We start from the raw sequence: 27,333 nt of genomic DNA on the forward strand, positions 1-27,333 counted from the left end.
GCCACTTTCTATCAAACCCCTAATTAGGGATGGGGAAAGAACCTTCAGAAGTTGGGATTCCTAAGCCAACACCTGGTCCAATCAAGGTGCACTGTGACCTGGATCAGATCATGAGTCCTTATCAGAATCTGCAGTCCTGTTGATCTCTTTACGACAGAGACGGCCAAACTTGGCCCTCCAGCTGTTTTGGAACCACAGTTCCCATCATCCCTGACCACTGGTCCTGTTAGCTAGGGATGATGGGAGTTGTAGTCCCAAAACAGCTGGAGGGCCTAGTTTGGCCATCACTGCTTTACAAGGTGTGTGAAGGCTGCAGCACTGCCTCCATCTGGTAAAAAAAATGTACTATTTCCTTTTTAACAATTTGGTTATCTAGCCACCCACCGCCTTGAGTGGGGCAGGTGTGTGTGTGTGTGTTTTGTTTGTTTGTTGCCATAAACACTGGAAGCAGCCATTTTTTTCTGTACCAATTCCCTTTGGGAGTGACAGAATGACAGCTTGCCCATGTATGTGTTGGCCACTTCAGCTGGATGACCAAGATTCCTGGAATGAAAGTAATTATAGATCAGTGGATAAAAAATGCAGCATTTTTTTATTTGTCTAATTCATCAGTCTCAATAAGCCAGGGAGTTCTTTTGTATGAAGCATGAGTTCAGCTTATTAGAAATTACTCTGAGCCTTCAGGAAGTCATGGGCAATCCAAGCCCTATCTCTATGCAGTGGCCTTACAATAGCAGCGTGGTCCCTTGGAGCCAGCATGTTCCATTAAATCATTTGTCCTCTTTTCTTTATAGGGCAGCTCCAGGCCGTTCAGCATCTGTGTCAGTTCTACAGTATGGTTCTTCCAGATGAAGCTCTGTGTCTCGTCTACAATGAGTATCTACTCTCCTTAGTTAGGAAAATATCTGACAAAGTCACGGAGGGACAGATATTGGAAACAATCAGTCAGCTGTATCTATCTTTAGGCACAGAAAGGTAAGAAGAGGCAGTTGGGGAAGCTGATTTGTCTCAAACTGAAAGCTTTTTAGTTACATTGCTAGTTTTCTGTCAATGAGCGAGACCCAAAGGTGCCCTTCCGCATGCAAAAGCCACCTTCCGCTCGTGGGAAAGCTGCTTTGCACCTCGTGCTAGAGCTTTATGCAAGAAAACCGAAACTAATGCAAAGAGCTTCTGTTTGGCATAGAACAGCCTTCACCAGCCTGGCACTGTCCAGAGCTTTTGGACTACAACAGTTTTTGGACTACAATTAGCAGGGGCTAAAAGGAGTTGCAATTCCAAACCTCTGGAGGTCAGCAGGTGGATCTGCCCTAGAGCTTGTGCAGCCTCTTTCTCAAGTGGATATGTAACAGCTGCAACAGACTATCTGTTAGCCCTGTAAAGCTGTTGCGCAGAGTGCTTGGATGTTTTATTTTTTGTCTCTTAGTTTTTTGTAGCTTACCCATTTTATTTCATATTATTTTGATGCTCTTAGCTGCAGCAGCACTGAGGTGCAGAGAGGCAGCAACTAAAGATGCCGGTGCAGCCCTGCCACTGGGCCACAATTGGAAAAGAACTTCAGTGCCCTGTTAAGTCAGACTCAAAGGAGAGGCAAGCGCTACAGGGGCCTGAATCTAGCTTGGATAGAAACTGGAGTCAGAAAACAATTGCTGACTCCCAGTATGCCAGGCGTTGCTGAACTACAGCTTCCATGACTTGTGTAGCAAGCGCCATTTCTTTCTGTTATTCTGTTTTGGGAAATGGTATGCCATTGATAAGAAGCAAATCCTGTTTCTCATGCCAGAAAATGGAATAATCAGGGTAGAGAGCATGTTTAGGTCTGCAGCCTGTCTCTTAAATAAGTGAATGGCTGCCACGTGGGGGACCACATGCACTCAGACACAACATTGCCACGAGGACAAGCCCCATTCATCACTGCTCCTGGTGGATGGCTTGACCACTACAGACAGGAAGTCATAAGGGAAACTTGCGCAATTGCTTAGCCTTCCCTCCATGCACACAGCCATCCTCAGGGCTGGCCCAGGATGTTTTGGAAGAGAAAATGGCACACACACCCACACAGCCGCCACTGTCCTAGTCTAATGACTGATAGATAGTCACCTGATATTTCATCTTAAGCTTCAAGTAAATTATTAGTTGAAATGTGTTTTTGTTTTATTTGCACCATGAACCGACAGTATTAAAGCAACCAATGGATATATTATGATGGTCCGCGGTGACTTTGGCAATAATAGTATGTGGTAGCTGGAAGAAGCTTCCTTGAAAACAAAGTGGCAAAGCGTGTTAGTGGGGGCAGGTGTTTCCTTTCCTTACTCTGAGTGATTTCTTTTAGGGCATACAGATCTGCCCTGGAGTACACTAAAAGAAGCCTTGGGATATTCATTGATCTTCAAGCAAAAGAGAGAGAGGCACAGGCTTGGCTTCAGGCAGGAAAGATATATTACAAATTGAGGCAGAACGAGCTTGTAGATCTTTATATCCAGGTAAGATGAATGATGCCTTGGGAATTGAAGCTGTGATGGGATGCAAGGAGGATGCAAGGATAGCTGGGTTAAGAAGAGATTGCATAGGTTAAAAATACAGTTTAATGTCATCTTTGTCTTCTGTTATTTTACCTCAGTGATAGAACAACTGTCTAACTCAATCTGGAGCATATAAATTAGGAACATGTTAATCTGATTAGAAAGCAAAGGGAGAGAACAAGTGATGCCACATACATGGGGCATGAGTGATCTGCAAAGAGACGTCGTCATACTGAGATATTTGCAAGCTTTTGAAATGCTGTGTATGTTTGAGCCTTAGTCCAAGTGGGTGGATGTGCAGCTGTTTTAAAAGGTATCTTCGCATCCTCCCATAAACAAGAGGCAAGTTCTGTGAGATCACCTGTAAAAGTATTGGATAACAGAACAGAGGAAATGGAAGTTTTGGAAGGGGACTCTGGTGTTCAGGTGGACCTCAGGGACAAGGGGCTCATCCACACTTTCTCTTGCCCTGCCACTTTCCCTCGGGGAAACCAGATGTTTGCCATTGAATTGGAGCAAACGTCACTTGGGTTTTATCCAGATTGACGCTTGTTCCAATTGAGTGCCAAAGAGTGTGTTTCCTGGAGTAAAACGGCAGGACAAAGGCAGAAGTGCTTGGACCCTTGTTTCCTAGGCATGCGATGAGCAGAACTGTGGACAAGACAAGAGTTACTGGCATCACCTCCGATTTGTTAGAGCAGGAGCAGCTGGTGTGGCCGGGTGGTGCCTTGGATACTGGCATTGCTGCCACTTACTTGGGCAGGCCAGGGCAGGATGGCAGCAAGGGTAGGCCTGCATGGGCGCACCAGACCCAATCCGGTGCTCGTACTGCTCTGCCCTGACCCCATCCAGGCAAACAGCAATGATGCCGCTGTTGGGCACTGTCCCACCACAGTGACTGCTCCTGCTTTATAGCCTGTTCATGATACGCCACAAAAGAAAGGCTGTATTGAAATACTTGTGGAATTATGTACTACAGGAGTAGCCAGTGTGACACCCTCCAGATGCATCGGTCCTGGCTACAGGCCATTCTGGCTGGGCTGATACTCTCTACCCAATGTAGTGCTTCTGTTTGAAACAGTCACTATTGTTGCTTTAGAGGTCCAAAATTATGAAATCTCAACTCTCCTCCCTCCTCTCTCTAGGTTGCCCAAAATGCTGCTGTGTGTACTCATGATCCTAATTTGCAAATGGAATTGTTTGAAGCTTCAGGAGACATATTTTTTAATGGAGAATGGGAAAAGGAAAAAGCAGTGCCTTTCTACAGGGTTGGTTTTCTGTTCTCAATCTTTCTAACTCTGCTCCTGGTCAGAGGGACGAGGCTGCGGTTGTGACCCATATGAGATAATGCTGTGTGATATGTGATAATGCTTTGTGAAAACACATTTTCCAGTAACTCTTTAAACAGTTTTTGGTGTGTTTTTTGTACTCCTTTTAGGACAAGGCTCTACCACTTGCTATTAAGATGAAGAACAGCAACGCTGAGCTCCGACTCTTCAACAAACTGGTGGGATTGCTGTTAACTCTAAAGGTGTACGATGAATGTCTGGGGTATGCACAAACAGCATTAATGCTCAGTGTCAATTTAGGTAAGGAGAATATATGGAAAACTGTATAGAAGTCTTTTAAAAGTCACTTGGGGCCTATTCAGACATACATATACACCGCTGCATTCTGCATTGCTTAAAAATTGACAACTCAACAATGTATGAACTAGCTGTTGAAAAGCATGTTGAAGGGGTACTAATCTTCTATTTGTGGATGATGACCCATTTAGAGACTGCCTTTCCCCCATATGAGTCCACCCATCAGCTGAGGTCATCTTTGAGGACTGTAATTCATGTTCTGTAAGCTCATGACATTGGAGCATTTGCAGCAAGCAGTAAGGCCTTCTCTGCAGCTGCCATGATGTCATGGAAGGATTTCCAGAAGGAAAGTGTGCACTTCTTCCTCCTGAACTCTAGGAGTCAGACATTTTTGTGGTGGTCCAGCTGTTATACCACTGCTGGTTGTTGTTTCTGTGATAGGCTTTCAACTAATTGTGCTTCTAAATTTGTTGTATGCTACCTTGAAGTTAATGGGCATTATCCAGCAAAGTAGTTTCATGCAAGGATTTCTGTGCATGCAAGAAAACTTCATCTCCCCAGATCTGCTCTAGAGGGTTGAGGGAAAATCCAGAAAAGATTTGGAGGCATGTGAGAGACAGGGAGGGGAAGCTGTGTTGTGCCACCAGAAGTCATTGCGCTAATGGATCTACTTGGTTGGTTTTGTCAGTGTTTGTAAAAAAGCAAAAAAAAAAAAAAAAAAAAAAAGAAGGAAAGGGTTCTGACCTCCCTTTGTCTCCTCAGCCTGGTCCTCGGACCCTTGTCGGCACAAAAGAGTCCACGAGAACATCCTTGCAGAGTTTTATTCTTAAAAGTCCTTGTGCAAAACACGACTGAATAACTATACACACCAGCACCAACCAACCCAAACACCAGCCACAGCCCAAACTAACATTTCCCACTTATATATACAACTTGGTGCAGACCGCTGAGTCATGCTGACCCAGCTTTATTCGCATTAAAGAAACAGCGGCCATTTTAGCCGTGACAGGTTTACCACCCAATTACAATAGGTCAGTTGGAATATTTGTTGTTGTTTAGTCGTTTAGTCGTGACCCCATGGACCAGAGCACGCCAGGCACTCCTGTCTTCCACTGCCTCCTGCTGTTTGGTCAAACTCATGTTAGCAGCTTCGAGAACACTGTCCATCTTTCCCAACACCTCCATCTTTCCCAACATCAGGGTCTTTTCCAGGGAGTTTTCTCTTCTCATGAGGTGGCCAGAGTCCTGGAGCCTCAGCTTCAGGATCTGTCCTTCCAGTGAGCACTCAGGGCTGATTTCCTTAAGGATGGAGAGGTTTGATCTTCTTGCAGTCTATGGGACTCAGCATATGAAAGTTGGAATATATTAAATTCAAAACATGCAAATCAATAAACGAGGTTGCATATTCATCACTTTGTGACTGCATGTGTAAACCAGCCCTTATATTTCTCTGAAAGGTTTCTATGTCCCATGATGTGAACACAATCTGTGTGCTTTCTTTATTCCTTTACACTAGAACAGATGTTCCTCCTCTTGCTACAACAGAGTTAAAGAACTTCAGGTCTACAAGGAAAACTGAGCAATCCTCAAGTGACCTTGTGCTTTTAATTTAGTGTTTACCCAGTTTTGCATAGTTGGATATTAATCTTTAGCTACAATGTTTGTGGACTACCCTATAAGAGAATATGCACCTCAGCTGGGCTGCTCCGTGCAAGGAGCAAGGGAGCAGGAAAATGGGTGGGGGAGAGAATATTGAGGGGCCTGTTCCCCCAGAATAAAATAATTGGAGGGGCCCCGTTGGTTCCTATGGATATGACTCTTGCCCTTTTAATGGCTGGAATGGAGCTGGCTGCACATTCAGAGCTGTCTATACACACATGCATGTCTCCATCTAGCCAAGCAAGACACATTAACAGAATCCAATGACACGTTGCAGACAGGAATGGGAACGCCCATAGGCAGGGCCAGTGAGGGGTCTGGCCTGGGGGGAGTTGGGAGGCATCATTTGGCCCCCAAACTTCAGGTTCCCAATCCTTGTTTTGGGGCCATCTCAGGCTGTTATTGTATTTATAAAGGAGAAAGATATTGCTTGCCTCATTTCAAAGGGGCTTCATGTAGCAAGTGGAATTAGCCCAGGAAGCAAGAATGACCTTCTCTTTTGATTCCCAGTAGCAGTTTCCATCTTGGGATTACGTGTGTCTTTTAATCAAACTAGGAGTGAAAGGGGAACTTATAGGTGTACAAGGAACACATGCCTATATGTGATATTGGTGCATCTCTCTTAGTGTGCACAGCTGGACAGATTAAAAAGACTCCCTTCTTCTGTCCTAAATGCACCCAAAGGGGGGCAAACAGATGGTGCAAGTTTACTTCACAAATGCAGACTTTGAACCCTCCAAGGGGAAAAAGATGTATGTACTGGTGGCTGGGGAAAGCTGAAAATGGTTAGCAGGAAAATAGTTAACCAGCCTCTTCTCATCTAAGACTCAAAACACTCTTTTATGAAGATGACAGAGAAGGGATCAACAGGCCACAGTTTGGCCTTGGATGTTTGAATGCCAGTCCACTGAAAAACTTATGTGTTAATACGATATTTAAGTTCTGCCTGTAATGGCCCCTTCACACATGCACATGTGGAGCATGTATGTGTGAATCTGACCCAAGTCATTCATCGATGCATACAGTGCTGTGCTTGTTTGTTTTAACTCCTCTTTCGATTTCCACACTGTACTGATTCTTTTGCTTACCTCATTAGGGAATCTGTTAAATGAAAGGATAGCCTATCACCGGCTGGCTGTTATCTACCATCATCTAGGGCAAGTTGAACTCACTGAGCACTTCTTCTTAAAAGCCTTGTCTCTCTGCTCCTCACCTCTTGAGTTTGATGAGGAAGCCCTATACTATGTAAAAGTGTACCTTGTTCTTGGAGACATTACATTCTATGACTTAAAGGTGAGACACTTGGATGGAATTGATATATGAATATGGAAAATATTTTTGCATGCTCTGGATTAAGTAACAGGACCGAGATTATACAGCCTTGCCATGACTAGGTGGGTTGGATTCCAGTATTCCAAGTCAAAAATGTCTTACGAGGTGCTGCCTTAGGAATGGTTTGTCAGTTTGCTTGCTGGTGTGAAATGAATTGGACTATTTAATTCCCTGTTTAGATGATTGGTGGGTGAAAGGTTAGTGTACGCTCCCACCACTGGCTTCTGTTTCTGTCTTCCAAACATTTGTCACTTTTTCCCAAGACCTTGGGCATATTGATTGAGTCCCACAAGGAAGCTTCTGGAACAAAGTGGGCAAGTTGTACCTTTCAGTCCAATGATGTTCTGCCCCAAGTTCAAATTTGTAGAAACACATTTTAAAAAGGGAAACAAGCAGTTTGGGGATTTTGTTTGTAGCCACTTTGTTTTGGTTGTTGAGGATTGGGGTGCTGTCTTGCTCTCAAAGATGATGAATCGGGATGAGAGAGGAGAGTGGGGTGGCCTTGGTGGCCTTGGTTTTAGTCATATTGCTGGGTTTTGCTTAAGATAAAAGACAATGTTTTCATAATGTTGAGTTTCTGAGCTGTTCCATAATTTTATGGAGCAGATCAGATTCACTGTCACTAAATACAGCAGGAAATATAACAGGGAGAGGCATGAAGTTTAAAGTGTCTGAAAGTCTTTGTGTCCACTAGGGCATCAGTGTGTGTATGGGTTGCAGTTTCTGTGTGCACGTTCATGTGCCTTTATGACCACATGAATGTAGTCATTTTTATGGCTCCAAAATCTATTTTGATTCTGAGGTCCATTGTGGGCATGAACCTGGGTATTTGTTTACCTGTTCTGGAGAACCTTTAGAAAAATACTATATTGCTTCCTTTATTGGAGAAAATCCAAATTTAGTGAGATAAAGTACAGGCCGCTACTTGGATGATAAGGCCATAAAGCAAAACAAAAATAGGCACAACAACTCACCCTCTATGAATTGGAGTGACTAGAGTTATAAATGGCAAAAATAATTGTCACACTTCACAACAAGTAGCAATTTTGCTGCCTGCAAGGTGTGATGGTTATTCTTAGGTATTATTTAGAATATTTGTAAATTGTTGTTGGTATGAAATTCCACCGTGGCTCATATCTTGCTGCACTGTTTCAGGACCCTTTTGATGCTGCTGGATACTATAACTTGGCCCTTGCAGCTGCCATGGACTTGGGCAACAAAAAGGCTCAACTGAAGATTTACACAAGACTTGCGATAATTTACCACAACTTCCTGGTGGACCGAGAGAAGTCTCTCTACTTCTACCAAAAGGCAAGAGCCTTTGCCACAGAGCTTAATATTCGCAGAATAAATCTAGCCCCCGATCAACGTCTGAGGGCATCAAGGGAACCGTTGAAAAATGCCAAGTGAGGGCGTGGCATGAGGGGACTTCGTGCTGAGGAGATTTTGATTCTCTCTTAGCAAATTGTAACATTCCTTGTGAAATGGTACACGGTGCATAGGGCTCCTGGCCTGAATGCCGGTACTTTAGCTCCTGCTCTTGCATACAGAAATGTGTTTGCAAATGTGTCTTCTGTCCCCAAATGAGCAGCTGTATGGGCTCCAGTGAAACGAGAGCAAAAGGTTACTGGAGAGCTTTGGCAACAATCCAGCTTACAAGCAGATTTTGGACCGAATTGTTCACATACTCACTGTTGGAAACAGAGGAATCTTAAAATACGATTAACTGAAATAATAAATATACTGGCTGACTCCATCTGTAATTAATTACTATGAATGTTCTGGGATGTGATTGTGAAATATTTGTTTCCAAATGGGGCTCAGGAATAAAAAGTTGTAATATATCCCATTCCCACCTATACCTGAGCTAGTGTCTGAGTGAGCTGAAGACAAGTTGACATGAGACAAATGTAAAATGACAGAATAATGAAGGAGTAAACGAAGGAGCAAGGCAAATTTTGAGCTGGTGCAGTGGCTCTCTCCACTGCCCAGAGAGGAGGTGCCACCACCGTTTGTTTGTTTGTTTGTTTGTTTACTGGAAGTGGGTTTGTTGCACAGCAGCACCAAATCTACTTTAATTGCACAACCTACATTTTCCAGTCTGCGGCAAAACTTCACTTACCAAAGAATACCAGTTGGGAGGCAGCTGCAGTGTGCAACGCAGAGCCCCACTCACCCCAAGCCAGCCCAAGTACGTACACAGAGTTGTACACATTTAGCTAAAAAGGTTTATAACTTCTCTGCCCGCGAGAGGGCGCTCTGTGTCTTTAAGACAGGCTGCTGAATGCAAGAGCAAAAAGAAAGTTTGCGCATAACATTAAATGTGTTAAATACACTTGATAAAACTGGGCTTAGGAAGAGCCGCTTCAAATAACCAGTCTATCTTCCACGAAATGCACCTGTGTGTCATAAAGAAGAAAGAAAAATCAGGGCAATAGTGTGTGTGTGTGTGTGTGTGTGTGTGTGTGTGTTGTAGGAGTAGGAACACAAAATAACCTATCGTAGGTGCCAGTGCAAGAACAAGGTTCCATGTGGCTAGGAAGCCTGAGTACACAGAACAAGATTCTGTTGCCAGTAGTAGAGGAGAGCTGTGGCACAAAGATTTGGGCAGATTAAATTGCACAAGGAAGACAATCAAGCTGCACACTCTACATGATAGATGACAAAGAAGCACTCACAAGAGTGGGAAAAATTATAGAGTATCTTAAAGACCACTGTAGACATCTAAAAATGCTAGCGGGATTATAACACTTATAATGTAATATGATTTAAGTTTAAAGGTAAAGGGACCCCTGACCATTAGGTCCAGTCAAGACCGACTCTGGGGTTGCGGCGGTCATCTCGCTTTATTGGCCAAGGGAGCCAGCATACAGCTTCCGGGTCATGTGGCCAACAGGACTCAGCCGCTTCTAGCGAACCAGAGCAGCGCACGGAAACGCCGTTTACCTTCCCGCCAGAGTGGTACCTATTTCTCTACTTGCACTTTGATGTGCTTTCGAACTACTAGGTTGGCAGGAGCAGGGACCGAGCAACGGGAGCTCACCCCGTCGTGGGGATTCGAACCGCCGACCTTCTGATCGGCAAGTCCTAGGCTCTGGTTTAACACAGTTTAAAAAGGATATAAAATGAATTAGAAAAATGTAATTAGATGCAATAGAATGAATAGAAAAATTGGAAACCAAGGGAAGATTGGGGGAAGACAGGAGATTTAATCTCAGATGTGTAAAAATTGAAAATTATTTAAATGTATAAAAACATTGTTAAAAACCCGAAAATAAAATGTTTTAAAAAGACACAAGAAGCACACACAGGACTCTGACCTGCCCAGAAAGCACCCCAAATATTTGTTTGTCAACAAAATGAAAGAGACCATCCTTCACAGGGCATTAGGGGAGGGGTAGGACCTCTAGTGGGGCAACAAGTGGTTCTTTTTTGGGTAGTTTGTCCACCTTCGGCCCTAACCCTCACACAAGCCCTAACCCTAACCCTAACCCTTTGGCTCCTAGAGGCTGTCATCATGTGACAGCAGGCACACCCTGGGAACAGCTTTGACTAGCTGGCTAAACCAAGAGAGGGTAGCTGATGCGTCTCAAATTCTTGGTTAGTTATGGACTTCCCCTGCATGTGAAGACAGGCTCCAGTGGATGGAGTGGACAAGAGCAATAATGTAATGCTGTTAAATTGTTATTAATTGTTGTTTAGTCGTGTCCGACTCTTTGTGACCCCATAGACCAGAGCACACCAGGCACTCCTGTCTTCCACTGCCTCCTGCAGTTTGGTCAAATGCATGTTAGTAGCTTTGAGAACACTGTCCCACCATCTCGTCCTCTGTCGTCCCCTTCTCCTTGCGCCCTCCATCTTTCCCAACATCAGGGTCTTTTCCAGGGAGTCTTCTCTTCTCATGAGGTGGCCAAAGTATTGGAGCCTCAGCTTCACGATCTGTCCTTCCAGTGAGCACTCGGCTGATTTCCTTCAGAATGGAGAGGTTTGATCTTCTTGCAGTCCATGGGACTCTCAAGAGTCTCCTCCAGCACCAGAATTCAAAAGCATCAATTCTTCGGCAATCAGCCTTCTTTATGGTCCAGCTCTCACTTCCATACATCGCTACTGGGAAAACCATAGCTTTAACTATACGGACCTTTGTTGGCAAGGTGATGTCTCCGCTTTTTAAGATGCTGTCTAGGTTTGTCATTGCTTTTCTCCCAAGAAGCAGGCGTCATTTAATTTCTGATTGTTGTTACCATCTGCAGTGATCATGGAGCCCAAGAAAGTAAAATCTCTCACTGCCTCCATTTCTTCCCCTTCTATTATTATTAATATATCGCTCATCTGACTGGGTTCTCCCAGCCACTCTGGGCAACATCAAACATTAAAAAGCTCCCTTCAGATGTCGTCTAAAAGTCAGATAGTTGTTTATTTCCTTGACATCTGACAGGAGGGTGTTTCACAGGGTGGGCGCAACTACCGAGAATGAAGAAGAAGAGGAATGAAGGAAAATTATGAGAGTGAGGAAAAAAAGAGAATGAAAGGGAAAGCTGAAAAAGAGAAAGAAAGAGACAGCTAGAGGGCAATAGTTGAAAGAGAAAGGAGCAGATAGCAACAGTGTCTCAGTTTAATAAGTTGAGATTTTTCATACAAGATAATATTGTACTGTTTCAGTAATATTTCATTTAGAGAGCTTTGGAGAACTCTGCATGCAATGCTCAGAAATGTTTTGCAAGTGTAGCTCTTACTGTTTGCCCTGCGCTTTTCTGGTCTGTTTCTGAGCGCATTTTTTCTTCCCTGGCGCTTCCCCCAGGAAAACCTGATCTTTACCACTCCATCAGAGCAAATAGCAATTTGGGTTTCCCCTGGAATGCCGTTTGCTCCGATTCAGCTGTCAATAGTGGGTTTTTGCCGGGCAAAAGAGAAGTGTGTTTGTTTGCAAAGCAGCCAAACCACCAAGGTGCCCAAACCCTGACTTCTGCCAGTCCAGGACACTTGGCACCAATGTCCTTTGCGGTCTAAAACAAGGGAGGGGGAGATGCCACCCTCAGGAAATCCAGCTTCTGCAGTCTTTAGCAGGTTGTAGCATCTGGAAGTCAGCAGAGGCCAACTCTGGGGCAAAAAGGGGCCCCCAGATGCTGGAAACTGGCGGACAAATCTCCAGGGAGGGTCAGTCTGAGAGAGTTCAGTGTCCTGAGGAAAGAGAGGCACAGCCCCAAACCCAGACAGGAGCAGCCTCCCCACCATGGCTGCTGCTGCTGCAGATGAATGGAGGGCATTTCCCCTGATGCATCTCAGGGGCCGGACCAAGTTTCCAGTGCTGCAGGGGTGCCCAAGCCTGCAGGTGGGCCAAGGGACTGGCTGGCAGCATCCTTGGGAGTCTGGAGGCACCAGCTGGCCAGGCAGCATCCACAGGGCCAAGAGGCAGAGCAACACGACGATGCCGGGCTAGTCTGGGGGAACACGCTGGAGGAGCCGTCTTCAGAGGGGGCGCAAAAGGAGCCCAAGAAGTCACATGCAGATCACTTGTCTCCTGCAGACAGGAAAGGAGGTCCTCAGCAACCCACAGGGAGAAGCAAAGCCCACCCAGCACCTCCCTCCCAGGAGGGGCCACCAGCTGAGCTGCAGGCCACACAGAGGTTGCTGCTGCCCCAGCTGGGACCCTTAGGCCTTTTCCAGCTCTGGCAAACTCCAGTGGGGGGAGCAGGCACACAGGGGCTTCTGACCCCAAGCCCCCTCACCTATCCTCCTCAATGCTGGCCCCGTCCTCGTCGCGGGGGCCAGCCGCCTCCTCCTCCTCTGCATCATCCTCGCTCAGATCCATGTTCAGCTCATTTCCCGCTTCGGGGTGAGGGTATGTGGAGCCACTGCAGAAAGAGAAGCCCACCACATTAGGTCTCCCAAGGCCTCAAGCTGCCCTTTGGACCAGGAAGGGGACCCAGGGAGCAGGGGGTGGGGAGGCCTAGAAACCTGCCCCTTTGGCAGGGACCCTGACCTGATGGAACGGCAGGTGAAAAAGACAATCCGCTTCAACTGCTTGTTGTAGAAGAAGTAGTTGAAGGACCACAGGCTGCCCTCTTCTCCGAAGGGGTCCGAGTCCAGGTCCGGGTTGTAGCTGTCAATGTCACACTCCGAGAGGCAGATCTCCTGCTCCACAGCGTCCCACAGGTGGGGCTTCAGGGCACGGAAATCCTTTGGCTGAATTCGTGGCTCTTGACGGAAGGACTCCTTGAGGGTGGCTCTCAGGTAGAAGAGGGTCTTGCGACTGCCTTTGTCGCTGAGGGGGCCCTCCTCCTCACCACTGTGGCTCTTGCTGAGCCTGCTGGGCTTTGAGGTGGGGACAGGGCCTCAAGCATGTGGGGCTGCCCTTCCTGGCAGAACGGCTTGAAGAGGTGCTTGTCGTCAGCGGCCATCTTGCAAGAGGAGCTCTCAATCCTGCCAAGGATGGGTGCATCTCCCGTTTGTTTCCACCCTCAACTGGGAGTTTCGGGCTTCCAGACTTGAGTTTTCCAACAGCTTCATTTTTGGACATTTTTCGAACAGCATAGGCCACGGGGGGAACTTGAACCGGGTGCCGCCGTTGTCTCAGCCTGTCTCCACCAGGCGGCCCTCAGGGGCCCTGCCAACCCTGCCATGGCCCTGCTTGCTTCACACGATGAGGCCGCTAGTCGAGTGCCCGACTCGGAGCCGCCCTTCCGGCCTCCCTTCTTTCTTTCCCCCCCTCCTTCTTCCTTTCCGAAAACTGAGAGTGAAGGATGAACAAAGACAATCAACAATTTACTTGTTTATGTATGTATGTGTGTGTGTGTGTGTGTGTGTGTATATATATATATATATATATATATGGGAAAACAAAACAACATACAAAACTGTTTGATCAGGAGTGTAACTTTAAGAAGTTAACCCTCCTGAATCGAAACTTCTTAAGGGGGGAGGTATGTGATGTTAACATATATGAGAGAGTGCTGGAGGGGAAATAGTTAAACAGGTTGCACAGTCAGGACCCAGGGGGGCGGAGTCAGTGGGACTATAAAACCAGCTCTGGGAGGAGTTTGTTGGGAGTTGCTGGTGGGCAGTTGGTCGGATTTAGTGGGTTGGCTGGTTGGGAAAGGCAGTTGGTAATAGAGAGACAGTTAGGGCCGTGGGTTCTTGAGTGTGGGGAGGTAGAAGAGACAGAGAGAGGAACATAAGACTAAGAAAGTAAAGAACAACAACGTTTGGAATGCTGTAAAAGTTTTTTGTTTATGTCTGAAATAAAAGACACTCTTCTTTATTAATTGAGAAGCTGACTGAGACTGAAGTGATTTTACCAGGGAGGACCTGGTTGGTGGCAGTGGATTAGTGGTGTACGGGTCAATAGTCCGTGAGGCGACCGGGGGCTCCGTGCGAACGCCACAAAATTGGCGGCAGCAGAGGGATTCGATAAGTCTAAGTGCCTGTGAGGGGAAGCAATACACCTGGAGAGGGGAAGGGTAAATGGGTGAAGTGATTACCTGGCCCGAGGGTGTGATTGAGGATAAACCCCAGATTGCCGCGAGGCCGAGATAACAAGAAGAGCAAGAGATCTCAAAAGACTGTTCTGGCAGAGGCTTAGGCTCAGGGTCAGAGGAAGGAAGCTTGAAAGGTTAGAGGCAAAAACCTAAAGCTCTACTTTGAGGACCAGGGTCTTGGAAAGCCAAGCCGGGAGGAACAGTGTTGAGAGTAAAATTCTCTTATTTAATTAATTAGTGAAAACACTGACTCACCCATAATGCCACCCAAGAAGACCAAGCACCCAGTGAGAGAAAACCCACATGAAAGCTCTGGGGAAGAGAATGGGAATCCCCAGGGGGAGGAAACGAGAAGAGAAGAGATGACTAAAACCCCACCTGAAGTAGAAGTTCCAGAGTTTTCAGAGGATTTTGAAAAGCAGAAATTAGTACAAGAATATAACCTGAAATTAGAGCTTGAGAAAAATAGGCTTGAACAAGAAAAAATTAGGCTTGAGCAAGAATTGGAAAAAGAAAAAGTGAGGGCGGAGCAGGAAAGGGAACAGGAGCGGTTTCAGTTAGAGATGAGACCGTTGGAATTAACGGTTTTAGAAAATCGTAATAATAGTAATAACACCGATGGGCAGAATCAAATGAAGGTAGATTTAAAACGCTTCCCTGAGTTTAGAGATAAGGATAGCCCAGAAGCATTTCTAGTATCCTTCAAAAGAGCCTGTCATGATTTTCAAGTGAGAGAGGAAGATAAAATGATGATCTTGAGAGCTAGAATAAGTGGTCCTCTAGCTGAAATATATGCTCAAATGACTGAGGAACAATCCCGAAATTTTGAGGTGTACAAGCAGTTAATATACACATGCTTTGGGATTACCCAAAAATTGGTGGGAGATCTTGGGAAACAAACAAGAATAAATTTCAACAAACCAAAGGAAAGATTACCTCAGAAACCGATGAGAGAAGCAGCCCCTCATCAAAAAGCCCACATGAGAAGGCACACACCCATACAGAGTTTACTGAGGGAAAAGCCAATAGAACAAGTTATGCAGGACCCAAAGACATTTCATGCTGGAGATGTGGGAAATTAGGGCATAAAAGTTTTGATTATAAAACAGGAAAAGAAACGTCTAGTTATAGCAGCACACAGAAACAGACATATTGTATCCAGCCTGTGGAGCAGGGCCAGACTAGTCAGGTTGTCAAGGAAACGGCCATGCCCACTAGGCCCGAGCCGGCTGAGGGAGTAGAGGCCGAAGTCCCGCACTGTTATGCGATTCATCAAGATAATCTCTTGTTAAAGAAGGCTGGAGGGTATATCTGGATAGACGGAAAAAGATATTTCGGGTTAAAAGACACAGGATCACAAGTCACCCTAGTCCACCCTGAGATAATCAGGGATAATTCCAGGGAAATTAATGAAATTAAAAGGAATTTCGAAACAAGCAGAGATCCTAAAGGTGGCGGAAATAGATGTCAGGTTCAAAAACTGGGCAGGGAAGTGGCAAGTAGCCCTTTCGGAAGACATTCCCGCCCCTGTGCTCATTGGTTGGGACATTTTAGAACATGTGCAGAGTTCTTTCATAGTTAGCAGAGCAAAAGGGAGCCCACAGTCACCTAATCCTGAGGGGGTGGAGACAGTAGCAGAGGCAGACAATGCTGAAGGACAGCCAGGGGATGATCAGTGTGAGGAAGGAAAAGACACCTTTTTGTTTCCTTTGACTAAAAGTCAAACCCCAAGTTTTGCCAAAAAGCAAAAAGAAGACACTGAGTTACAAATGTACTTTGAGGCAGCTGAGTCGGAGAGGCCGTTAACTCCAGAGTGCCCAGAACGGTTTTGTTTGAGCAGGGACCTTTTATATCGAGAAGTCCTTGCCCCACCATGTAGGGGGGTGAAGAAGTGAAAAGACAGTTAGTAATCCCACATGAATACCGAGGCAAAATCCTGCAGCACGCTCACAACAGTGTATTTGGAGCGCATATGGGTATTACACGTACAAAACAGAGAATGGCTCAAAAAGTTTATTGGCCAGGCATGGGGAAACAAACAAAACAATACTTTCAAGTCTGTGACATATGTCAGAGAAGAGGCACTGGTCAAGACAAAAGCCAAATTGTGCCCCTTGCCTATCTTATCAACCCCTTTTCAATGGTTAGGGCTGGACCTGATAGGGCCCTTGCCTAGCCTAGAGCCAGCAGGCGGGGAAACGGATACATCCTCACCATAGTGGATTACACAACCAAATATCCAGAAGCCATTCCATTGCGAAACATTGAAATAGAAACGGTGGCAACCGCTTTAATTAACTATATGAGTAGATTGGGCTTTGCTAGTGAAATAGTCACTGACTTGGGTTCTTCTTTCACATCAAGACTAACGAAAAGACTATGGGAGGTGTGTGGTATTAAGGATTTAACATCAACGCCTTATCACCCTGAAACTAATGGATTAGTTGAAAGATTTAATGGAACCCTAATGAGAATGATTAAAGCCTATACCGCAGAAAATCCCAATGATTGGGATGACACGATACAACCACTACTTTATGCCTATAGGGATGTACCCCAAGAAAGTACCGGGTTTAGCCCATTTGAATTATTGCTGAGATGTAAAGTACAGTACCGTATTTTTCACCCCATAGGGCGCACCGGCCCATAGGATGCACCTAGTTTTTTTGGGGGGGAAATAAAGAATTTTTTTTATTTCCCCCCCCCAGGTGCGGGGCTGGGGCAGGGGAAGCCTGAGCTTCCCCCGACCCCAGCCCCCAGAACAGGCTGCTATCCGCAAGCCGTGGGAGAGCTGCACGAAGTCGCGCAGCTCTCCCACAGCTTGCGGATAGCTTTCTGAAGCCTGGAGAGCGAGAGGGGTCGGTGCGCACTCTCGCTCTCCAGGCTTCAGCAAAAGCCTGCATTCGCCCCATAGGACGCACACACATTTCCCCTTCATTTTTGGAGGGGAAAAAGTGCGTCCTATGGGGTGCGTCAAAAGTTCGTCAAAATCAGTTGTAATAGAATTGCACTGAATTAACAAGTGGAATAAGGAAAATTAAAATTAATTTTTCTTTAATTTTAATCACGAGTGGACTCTTTATTACTGCAATTGCAGTTGTTCAAAATAAAATCTAGTCGTACCTTAGTTTTGGAATAGCTTAGTTCCTAAATGTTTTGGCTCCCGAATGCTGCAAACCCGAAGTGACTGTTCTGGTTTATGAACGTTCTTTGGGAAGCCCATTTTAAAATATTTACCAACCTTTTATTACCATCCTGCAGGTGTTCCTTATTAATCTCTATACCACAAAATAAAAGATGTAATTGGAAATAAATGCTGCTATTTTAAAGAAAGCTCATGAAAGCACTGCTGCTACTTGTTTTGGCAACCCAGATATTTTCCTGCAGGACTCTACTCTGCAGCATTATCATCATCATCATCATCATCATTATTATTATTCAGCACTACCTACAATCAGAAAATGAAAGCTAGTCTGGGGTGAAAATGCGGAGTCTAGCATATGAAAAATGTTTCAATGAGTAAGACTGACCAGACCTGAGTTGAATATAACAGAGACAAGATCTTTCCAACCTTTTTGGAAAAAAGATTTTCCAACCTTTTCTTACCATCTTTTCTTACTATTGTTGTAAATAAAAATATGCCCTTTTCCCTTATGGGGTATCCAAGAGCCCATATAGAGTCCTTATATAGGTTCCCTATTGGTAGGAGAAAATAACAGAGGCCAACCAGAGAATATTGAGAAGCAAAGCAGCTAGTAAGCTTGATCTTTATTGATCTGTTGCAACAGGGTACCCCCCTCACACGCAGGAGAGGAAGAGGACCTAGAACAATGGCCTGCAAGGCCTTATAAAGACTTTTGAAATTCCCCTTCTCTAGATCAGGACCACCCCCAGAAACATTATGCATACATCACAGAAGGGGTGTAACCTAAGACCACCCCTCAGATACATCCCACCTACATCACAGAAATTTAAATGTTGTTTTTCTCTTCTCCTTGTTTATCTCCTGTCTAGCAGGTTACTTGATTGGATTTTCTGGGGAGCCTGGCCATTCTTTTGTAATGCTAAAATACTTATTTCCTGGGCCAGGTCACAGGCTCACACCTTATTCAAACACCGATTAAAGGAAGAGACAATGGGGAGGCTTTTCCATTTTTAACCTTGCAGAGAAAGGATTTGGTCAGTTTAGGAATCAAAATGGTTCCAGGTTTGCCTTCCTGTACTGATCTATGTATGTGCAGTTATGAACATTACTATATATCTAAAACCATAAAATTCCTATTACAATATTCCCCCCTTTGGGGCTAGAATTTTTCTTAAAAATTTTTGCCCCACAAATAATAACATCGTATGTTGTAAATGGATGTCTTTGTATGAATATATCATATAAAAATAACACATGTTGCGTTTTGCTACTAAATTACTTGTGGCATTCTAACACTTTGGGAGAGACCATTTACTCAATAGTGTTCTATGCTTTACACCTAGCAGGAAGGTAAGGTCCACTAATGACTGAAAAGTGCAGTTTGCTTCCCCCCCCCCCGCCATTTTTGTGTTCTCAGGTGTCAAGGTAGCTTTTCTGTGGTCTCACACTGACATAGTGCTACAGCAACACATCCTGTCTATTGAATCCCCTCAGGGCTTTCATTTAACCATGTTGCCTAGCATTCACCATAGCTGGCACTGGTTTGGGCATCTCGTGAGGGAGAGGTCTTCGCCTTGGCCTTTAGCTATGGGATTTTATTATAGGCTGTGGTCTTGGGCTCATGAGAAGTTGCTCACTTGCACTTAAAGGACCAAAAAGCTAATTGCAGCCTGGATACACTTGCCCAATTCAAACTGAGTCCAATTTGAATTTATCTTGCCCCATGGTTCTCAAGTCTTCAAACCAATCTGTTAAAAGAAAACCATTCTTAACAAGGGCAGTTGTCCAAATAAGTCAATTTAAGTCTATAAGGGATCATTCCTGCTAAACCAAAGCATATCCACCTTCATGTTTCTTAGAAGCTTCTCCTTGGTAAAGCAAGTTTTAGCACATTTTAAAATGGATAGGGAAAGTTGGCAGAGTGCCAGGTGGAACAATGAAATGTGGTTATAAATTGAGCTAAACATTGGACTACACAATAGTGTGAGCTATTAGAAAGTATAAAATGCATGAGAATTCTCCATTGGTGTGTAAGCAATAAGACATTAAACATAAAAAACAGTTACACACAATAAATTGCCCCCCTTTGTGGAAATCACACTGTCAGACACATTTCAACATTCTTACATAATAACACATAATACAAAACAAAATAATTAAATATCTGTTGCATATCTTGACACAATTGTGATCTTTTACGTATGTATCTTTTGAATCCTGGAGCAGAGGCTTGAGGTTCAAGTGAAAAAATGTCCTTGCAATTCAACTCCTCCCCCCTTTGTCAGCCCCCCCCCCGTCAGTCTATAGCCTTTGAAAGAGATAACTGTGGGCACTTTGAAAACTCTGGTGTTGCAGGTCTTGTGAGTTGAGGGGTTGTTGCTGCTTTTCATCATTGCACATCTGTAGAAGTGATATCCTGTAAGGGGGCAGGGTTTTGGGGAGACTTAAACACAGTTAGACAAGAAAGGGGGGAAAGGCAAAAGGGATGTCCTTGAGTTTTCCGTGGGAAGCTGCAGATAATAAAAAATCTTAGCACATTAAGCATTTTATTTATTTCAATATTATTATCACATTTCCACATAATTACTGTTATTATCTGCTAAGTTTGTTTGCTTTCCTTCACTTAATTTTTGTTGTTGTTGTTCTTTTCATATTATAAAATAAAAAATTACTCCACATGTATAGAAAGAGAACTGTAAAAAAATACAAAGGTTAAAAAATAAAAAGAAAGCAAAAAATTAGATTACCAGTTAGATGAAAATGGACTTGACACAAAGACATCAGATTCAGAAAATAACTATTATTAAATAGTACAAAGATATTATCAAAACCACACATATTACTACTAGACTGAAAAAATGGGAAAACAATGGGGAAAAACTTAAAATTCACCATGTGCTATCTGATAAAAGAACTTCATGAAACTGACTTTCAACATGTGATGAACATGTCCCCAAAGTAAAACACACACACAAAATGAGCTATGAGGAACCAAAAATAAATAAATGCTAAGGCACACAATAAGTAACCTGAAGTAATCTGTTTTGGCATTCTAACATCCCAAATGAAAATAAAAGTGTTTCTTGATGTGACATCAGCTGTAATGTTAATAGCGGAATACTGGGAAATGAGTTAATACCAATAAAAAATGAATGGCAATTTTAAAGTTGTGCAAATAACTTGCACTAGCCAAAATGACAGAATTAATAAGAAATGCTCAGGCAAAAAGGTAAACAAATACCATTCCACAAACAATGTTTGGTTGTGCTTCGATTAATTTCATATATATAATGGAAGAACTGATAAAACGAACTTAATAAACGAAAACAAATTATTTGTAACCTAAAAAAAATGTCAAAGCCACAAAGAGATAGATGGAAATCAACTAATATAGCAGGGATTCAGACTTGTTTTGCTGAACAGAAAGAAAGTGACTGTTTGCCTTTAAGGGAAGAAAGACAAAAAGAAAAACAAATGCAATTACTTTTTATAGAGTATTTAAATCACTGTTTGCATCCCGTCATTATCATTTCTGCTGTGGGAGAAAAGAAAGGACACTCTGTTAAAAGGGAAAATTATTTCATGTGAGAGATCTGTCAGGAAATGCTGTTCCTAAAATGCATAGGCATATACACACCTGTTGAAAGGGAAAATTATTTTATGTGAGAGGTCTGTCAGGAAATGCTGTTCCTAAAATGCATAGGCATACACACACACACAAAAACTGTTATAAAATTTAAATCCCATGGGGGGGGGAAACTACTCAAGAGAGGAACTCACAGTGGGAGTGCTTTGATATTTACCTGTGAAAAGAATTTGGCATGTCCACTACTTCACTCTTTTGTATTAAGTAGCCCCTGGAGCAAAACACATTAAGGGTGATTTCCCTCAATGGTTCAAAGTTTTACATAAGGAAATTTGTATAAGTTTCAGGCTCTCCAAACCTTCTCTCTCCCCCCCTCCTTTCTCTCTCTCTCTCTCTCTCTCTTTTGTAAGCTGATCTAGCCTCTGTGCATGTGCAGAGTTCATGCCTCAGCAAACCTTTTATACCATTGAAAATGTTGCATCTTTTGGCTCAATTAGAATAAGGAAGGGAAAGGTAAGGAGTAGATTTTTAAAATAGGGTTAGATTTTAAAACAAAAAAGAGAAACTCAGCAATTCAAGTATTCACCATTCAGCCCAAGCAAAGGAGTGCTTCCTTTATGTACAGGAAAGGGCTATCATTATTGGTCATTTTATCTGGTCATTCGCGGAGCAATCAACCGCTCTCTTATTTATGAGTAAAAATGGCCAGGTAAGGAGTAGATTTTTAAAATAGGGTTAGATTTTAAAACAAAAAACAGAAACTCAGCAATTCAAGTATTCACCATTCAGCCCAAGCAAAGGAGTGCTTCCTTTATGTACAGGAAAGGGCTAATATCCCTCTGGCCATTCGCGGAACAATCAACCGCTCTCTTATTTATGAGTAAAAATGGCCAGAGCGTTAGAATTCATAGGATTTTTTATTTAATTTTTTTTTTTTAACATTCTCAGTCATGGTCAAGGCTAATTCTACTTAACTATATGAATTTTTATGTGCTTAAACTTTGAGTAGACTTTTAAGTCTGATTTTTGTAAATAATAGACAAAATGATAAACACTGTAATCACTTAAATGCCTGAAATGCCTGATATCACCAGTTCTGCTTCAAGCATCACGAGCAAATCTGGGCTGAATTTCAACACATCAGTTACAAATTGGGAAAGTTGAAAGGGACCTGGGGTCATCTAGTCCAACCCTAAAATACAGGGTTCATAGCAAGATTTGTACTACCAGAGAGACACACACATACTTATGTACACAGACACAACTGGGGAAGAGACCACAAGCCATGCGCCTATCATGTACTAAGGAAGAGGAAAATAAAAGTACCCAACCCTTTTAGCAGATCTTGAAGCTAGTTTGAGTGAGTGTTTACTTCCTTAGACTAAAGAGTGAAAGTTCCTAGATAAATTATCTTTAAAGACTGAAGTGAACATTTTTCCTAAGATAGGGAGAGGATCTCTTATAAAGCATAGTTAAAACAGCCATAGATTTGATTTAAAAGGAATACAAAAGTGACAATTTTTCCTGAACTTGCAGAGGAATAGTAAGCTTAATCTATGCCCCCCCACCTTTGCAGTTTCCTTTAAAGGAAGCTTACTCGGGAGTAAATTTACCTGGCACAGAATAAGAAGGAGAAGGGAAAAAACCCCTGAAAGAGACAGAATGAAACAAGGGGGGGGGGGCATTTTCTAAGAAAAGAGGCCAGGACGTCTTATAGAGACTGATACCAGGAGCCTTACAATAACTCTTCTGTCCAACCAGATCAAAGTTAAAACTGGACTCACATATTTTTCTTAGAAGGAACACCATACTTTCATAGGCATATGCTTAATGAAATACATACACTGCATTTTAGCTTGAGAGAGCAGTTGGCTCAACTAGGCTTTTGCAGCAGAAACATTAGGTTAACTTAGACTGGAACACAGGTGTACTCACAAACTCAAAAGTTACAACACAACATCATTTACCATTAGACTTAAAATCACCCTCCCCACTGAAACTAGAGAAAGGAGGTGGGGTAATCCTCCTTTCAGAACACAAGTAGCACGTATACAGGAATTTACCACTTGGGAGAAAAACTCTCTTTTAGAGCCTCTCTCAAATAACAAACATTTGCACACTTCATTCTCCATTTTGTCTTGTTTTTAAGACTGATAAGGTTCAACATGGCTTCCTTAGATTTAGAATTTGGAGCAAGCTTGCATTTTTATTTTAGATGGCACATTTAAGATAAGCAGCTGCTGGATGTTACCTAAGTACAATTTAAACACAGGAAAAACGTTTCTTAAACACAAATTGAAGGGGACTGTCAGAGTCCAGGCAGGAAGTAAGCACCAACTGGGCTTCTTTCACGCCAGGGGTCTGGGGACTATTTTTCTTTTGACTGAGGTGCACCCATTTTCAATTAAAAGGGTTTTGGACCTGGGCAAAACTCCGAAGGGTCCGGAAAAGGGGAAACCTGGACAAAAAAAAACTTGGGGATACCTGGACAAATCTCCGATGGGAAAAACCTGGGGATACCTGGACAAATCTCCGAGGGGGAAAACCTGGGGATCCGAGGGGAAAACTTGGGGATACCTGGACAAATCTCCGAGGGGAAAACTTGGGGATCCAAGGGAAAAAACCTGGGGATACCTGGACAAATCTCCGAGGGGAAAAACCTGGGGATCCGAGGGGAAAACTTGGGGATACCTGGACAAATCTCCGAGGGGAAAAACCTGGGGATCCGAGGGGAAAACTTGGGGATACCTGGACAAATCTCCGAGGGGAAAACTTGGGGATCCAAGGGAAAAAACCTGGGGATACCTCACTTAATCTCTATTCTACAACTCACAGCAACCTCCCTGCCTTTTACAATCTAACTCAAGAGTCCCTACTGAACGCTTGCACACTTGCAATGCCAGATTGAGACTCTGGAATATGAAAGATGGAAAGGAATTCAGCGCCCTTGCGTTCTCTGTTCACAGGTCATTTCTAACAAAGATCGCCATGGCAGAGGTGCGGCTGCGCTGGAAGTTAGTTTTCAGTGCAGAAGAAATTGCACAACCTTTCTGGGCAAAACTCCGAAGGAATAGGTTGGCATAAAGAATTAAGTGGAAGAAATCACACACAACCTTTGCCTGGGCATACTCCGAAGGGCTAAGGCTGGTGTTGAGATCGAGAGGACAGAAAGGAGTAGAAGGCAATTTTTTCAAGAGTTAAAGTGAGGAAAGAAGTAAGGATTTGAGAAGTATAGGTTTGCTGTGGTTTGCAGAATCCCACCCCACTACCCATTTTTCCTACTCATACTCACTTCGCAAACGCTGTCCTGGTGATTCTGGGATCTCTTGACTGGTTGTTTAAGGCCGGCCTGATCAAGATTTGCTTCCTCTGGTTAGCCCCGCTGAAACTCCAAGTTATTGCCAGACCCTGGGACCGATGGAAGACTGGTTATTCCTCCTGGCAAACTGCCTGGTGCGCGCTGGATAACCAGTCCTTCCTCGCTTCCAGAATCCGGGTAACCAAAAGTCCCTTCGTGCGTGGTCGCCATCTGTTGTAAATAAAAATATGCCCTTTTCCCTTATGGGGTATCCAAGAGCCCATATAGAGTCCTTATATAGGTTCCCTATTGGTAGGAGAAAATAACAGAGGCCAACCAGAGAATATTGAGAAGCAAAGCAGCTAGTAAGCTTGATCTTTATTGATCTGTTGCAACAGGGTACCCCCCTCACACGCAGGAGAGGAAGAGGACCTAGAACAATGGCCTGCAAGGCCTTATAAAGACTTTTGAAATTCCCCTTCTCTAGATCAGGACCACCCCCAGAAACATTATGCATACATCACAGAAGGGGTGTAACCTAAGACCACCCCTCAGATACATCCCACCTACATCACAGAAATTTAAATGTTGTTTTTCTCTTCTCCTTGTTTATCTCCTGTCTAGCAGGTTACTTGATTGGATTTTCTGGGGAGCCTGGCCATTCTTTTGTAATGCTAAAATACTTATTTCCTGGGCCAGGTCACAGGCTCACACCTTATTCAAACACCGATTAAAGGAAGAGACAATGGGGAGGCTTTTCCATTTTTAACCTTGCAGAGAAAGGATTTGGTCAGTTTAGGAATCAAAATGGTTCCAGGTTTGCCTTCCTGTACTGATCTATGTATGTGCAGTTATGAACATTACTATATATCTAAAACCATAAAATTCCTATCACACTATCACCAGCTAACCATCGCAATATAGCAATATATCACAATGTCTGAAAGAAGGATGGGTGAGACTGGGCTGAGGAGGGAGGGAGCAAGCAGGAAGCACGACCAGGAGAAAGGAGGCAGCCCGCTTCAGCGAGGGATTGGGGGGGAGGGGCAGATTAAAGGGCGGATTTAGGGAGGGACGGGGTGAATAGGAGGGTATCAGGGCCAAGGGCGGAGCTGGGGGGGCAATAAAGGGTCTCTTGGGGGGGAGGTGACATAGGGAAGGATCTTTTTCGGGAGGGATTGGGGGAGGGGGCAGATTCAGGGAGAGGGAGCAAAGGAGGGGGACAAGGTCTAGGGGGGGACACAGGGGGGAGGAGGGAGGGGGATGTCTTCAGGGAAGATCTGAGGGGGGCAGGAAGGGATGGGCGGGGTCCTGGGAAGGAGCACTGGTGCCCGCAGAGGAGAGTCTGCAACTGCCTTGGAATTCCCTGGCGTCTCCAGGGTCACTGGAACCCGGCCATTGGGACACACATGGCTGCAAATCCCAGGCAACCAAACGGGGATCCTCCAATTTGTGGGTCAAAGTCAACCTCCCAGGCGGTCTGTTTAACTTTGGCCCACAAGGCCATTTCCCCAGCGTGACACTCACCTGGTCCATGGGGGATGATGAATTGGGCAGGAGTTTGGGATCCATCTTCCGTTAGCTGCATAGACTCAGGATCCGGTCACTGTGTGCTTTCTCCAGCTCCACTGATTCCCTCATAGATTTGGGGGCATTTGGGGACAGCACTCCACTGCTTTCTCTTCCTCGGCCTTTATTGGTTCATTGGCTGAAATGTCAATTTGCTCGAAACCCCCCACTCCACCCCCTTTTAAATCCTTTCTTCCCTGGATGTGAAAGTACAGTAAGCTATCTCAGCAAGAAGCCCCATTCCTTCCAAAGGGAAGCAAAACAAGCCCACCAGCTCCATGGCTTTCTGTGCCTACTGGTGGAACCAAAGCCTTTTGCCTTCCACCCCTGGCAACCCCCCAGAATGGCTCCTTGATGCCAGCAGGGCAGCCAGAGCAAGCGGCCCTCTGCCTTCAAGAGCAGGTGTGTCCCTCTTTGCAGGTGAGCGTCCCTCTCCTGATAGGCTGGAGGAACCGGATGCTACCTATTTTAAGACCTGCCCTGTTCTTCTGACTGTAAATTGTTCTAACTTATTTCAAGGTTGCATTTTTATATTGTTGTAACCTCCCCTCAGACCGTGTGGTGAAGGAAATAAATTTCACAAAGCTTGCCAAAATATACAAGTCAAAATCCAATCTTTGTTGGAAATGTAAGGAGGCAGATGCACTCATGGTGGGGCTGCGGAAGAGTTAAAAATTGGGGGGGTGCATTCATGAGGAATTTTAAAAGATGCTTAAAATCTCTATAGGAAAAAACCCAGAGGAAGTCACATGGGTGTAGGAAATTTTAATGTTTTGTATGTTTAAGTAGGTTGTTCTTCAATGTGTCTATTATTTTTTCTTGGTATGTAGATTTAGTGTGTTTTTGTTTGTATGTATGGAAATAAATGTTTTTTTAAAAAAAGAAAAGAAAAAGAAATTTAACAAAAAACAGCCAAAACCAATAGGGACTCAGACATCTTGTTTTAATAATAGCACTTGGGGGGGGCAATAAAACAAGTCTGTTTCTACAATACAAAAGGGAAAGGGAAAGTTTAAACAGTAGTACCCAGTTGCATCAAAGGTGTGTAAAATAATCCCTGACAACGGAATCTAGAAGCAAACTCATCCCCTCAGAAGCCTCTCATTTGGGCACCTCAAGGGAGACGTGAAAGAGCCTCAGAGGGCAGCCAGGGGGCTTCTGCAC

At 44.1% G+C, this 27,333-nt stretch overlaps 1 protein-coding gene and 1 pseudogene across 6 annotated transcripts in view; one reads left to right on the forward strand and one right to left on the reverse strand.

Annotated features, from left to right (window-relative positions):
* Nucleotides 1-8,848, forward strand: part of SH3TC1 (SH3 domain and tetratricopeptide repeats 1) — a 409,292-nt gene extending 400,444 nt beyond the window's left edge. For all 5 annotated transcript variants that reach the window (XM_082238513.1, XM_082238512.1, XM_082238511.1 and 2 more), the window contains 6 exons: nt 795-975; nt 2,330-2,480; nt 3,665-3,787; nt 3,958-4,108; nt 6,861-7,057; nt 8,252-8,848. In XM_082238513.1, coding sequence (XP_082094639.1) covers nt 795-975; nt 2,330-2,480; nt 3,665-3,787; nt 3,958-4,108; nt 6,861-7,057; nt 8,252-8,506 — 1,058 coding nt within the window. In that variant the 3' untranslated portion in view covers nt 8,507-8,848. The remainder of the gene's footprint in view (nt 1-794; nt 976-2,329; nt 2,481-3,664; nt 3,788-3,957; nt 4,109-6,860; nt 7,058-8,251) is intronic.
* Nucleotides 8,849-11,690: 2,842 nt separating this feature from the next.
* LOC309540791 (repressor of RNA polymerase III transcription MAF1 homolog) lies at nt 11,691-13,823 on the reverse strand (annotated as a pseudogene). The gene is made up of 3 exons (XR_014224558.1): nt 13,077-13,823; nt 12,823-12,948; nt 11,691-12,614 (listed from the first exon to the last, which is right to left on the reverse strand). The product of XR_014224558.1 is annotated as a repressor of RNA polymerase III transcription MAF1 homolog (transcript).
* Between the last annotated feature and the right edge of the window lie 13,510 nt (nt 13,824-27,333).

The sequence above is a fragment of the Podarcis vaucheri genome (assembly GCF_965113315.1).
Source record: "Podarcis vaucheri genome assembly, chromosome: 9".
Lineage (NCBI taxonomy): Eukaryota > Metazoa > Chordata > Lepidosauria > Squamata > Lacertidae > Podarcis > Podarcis vaucheri.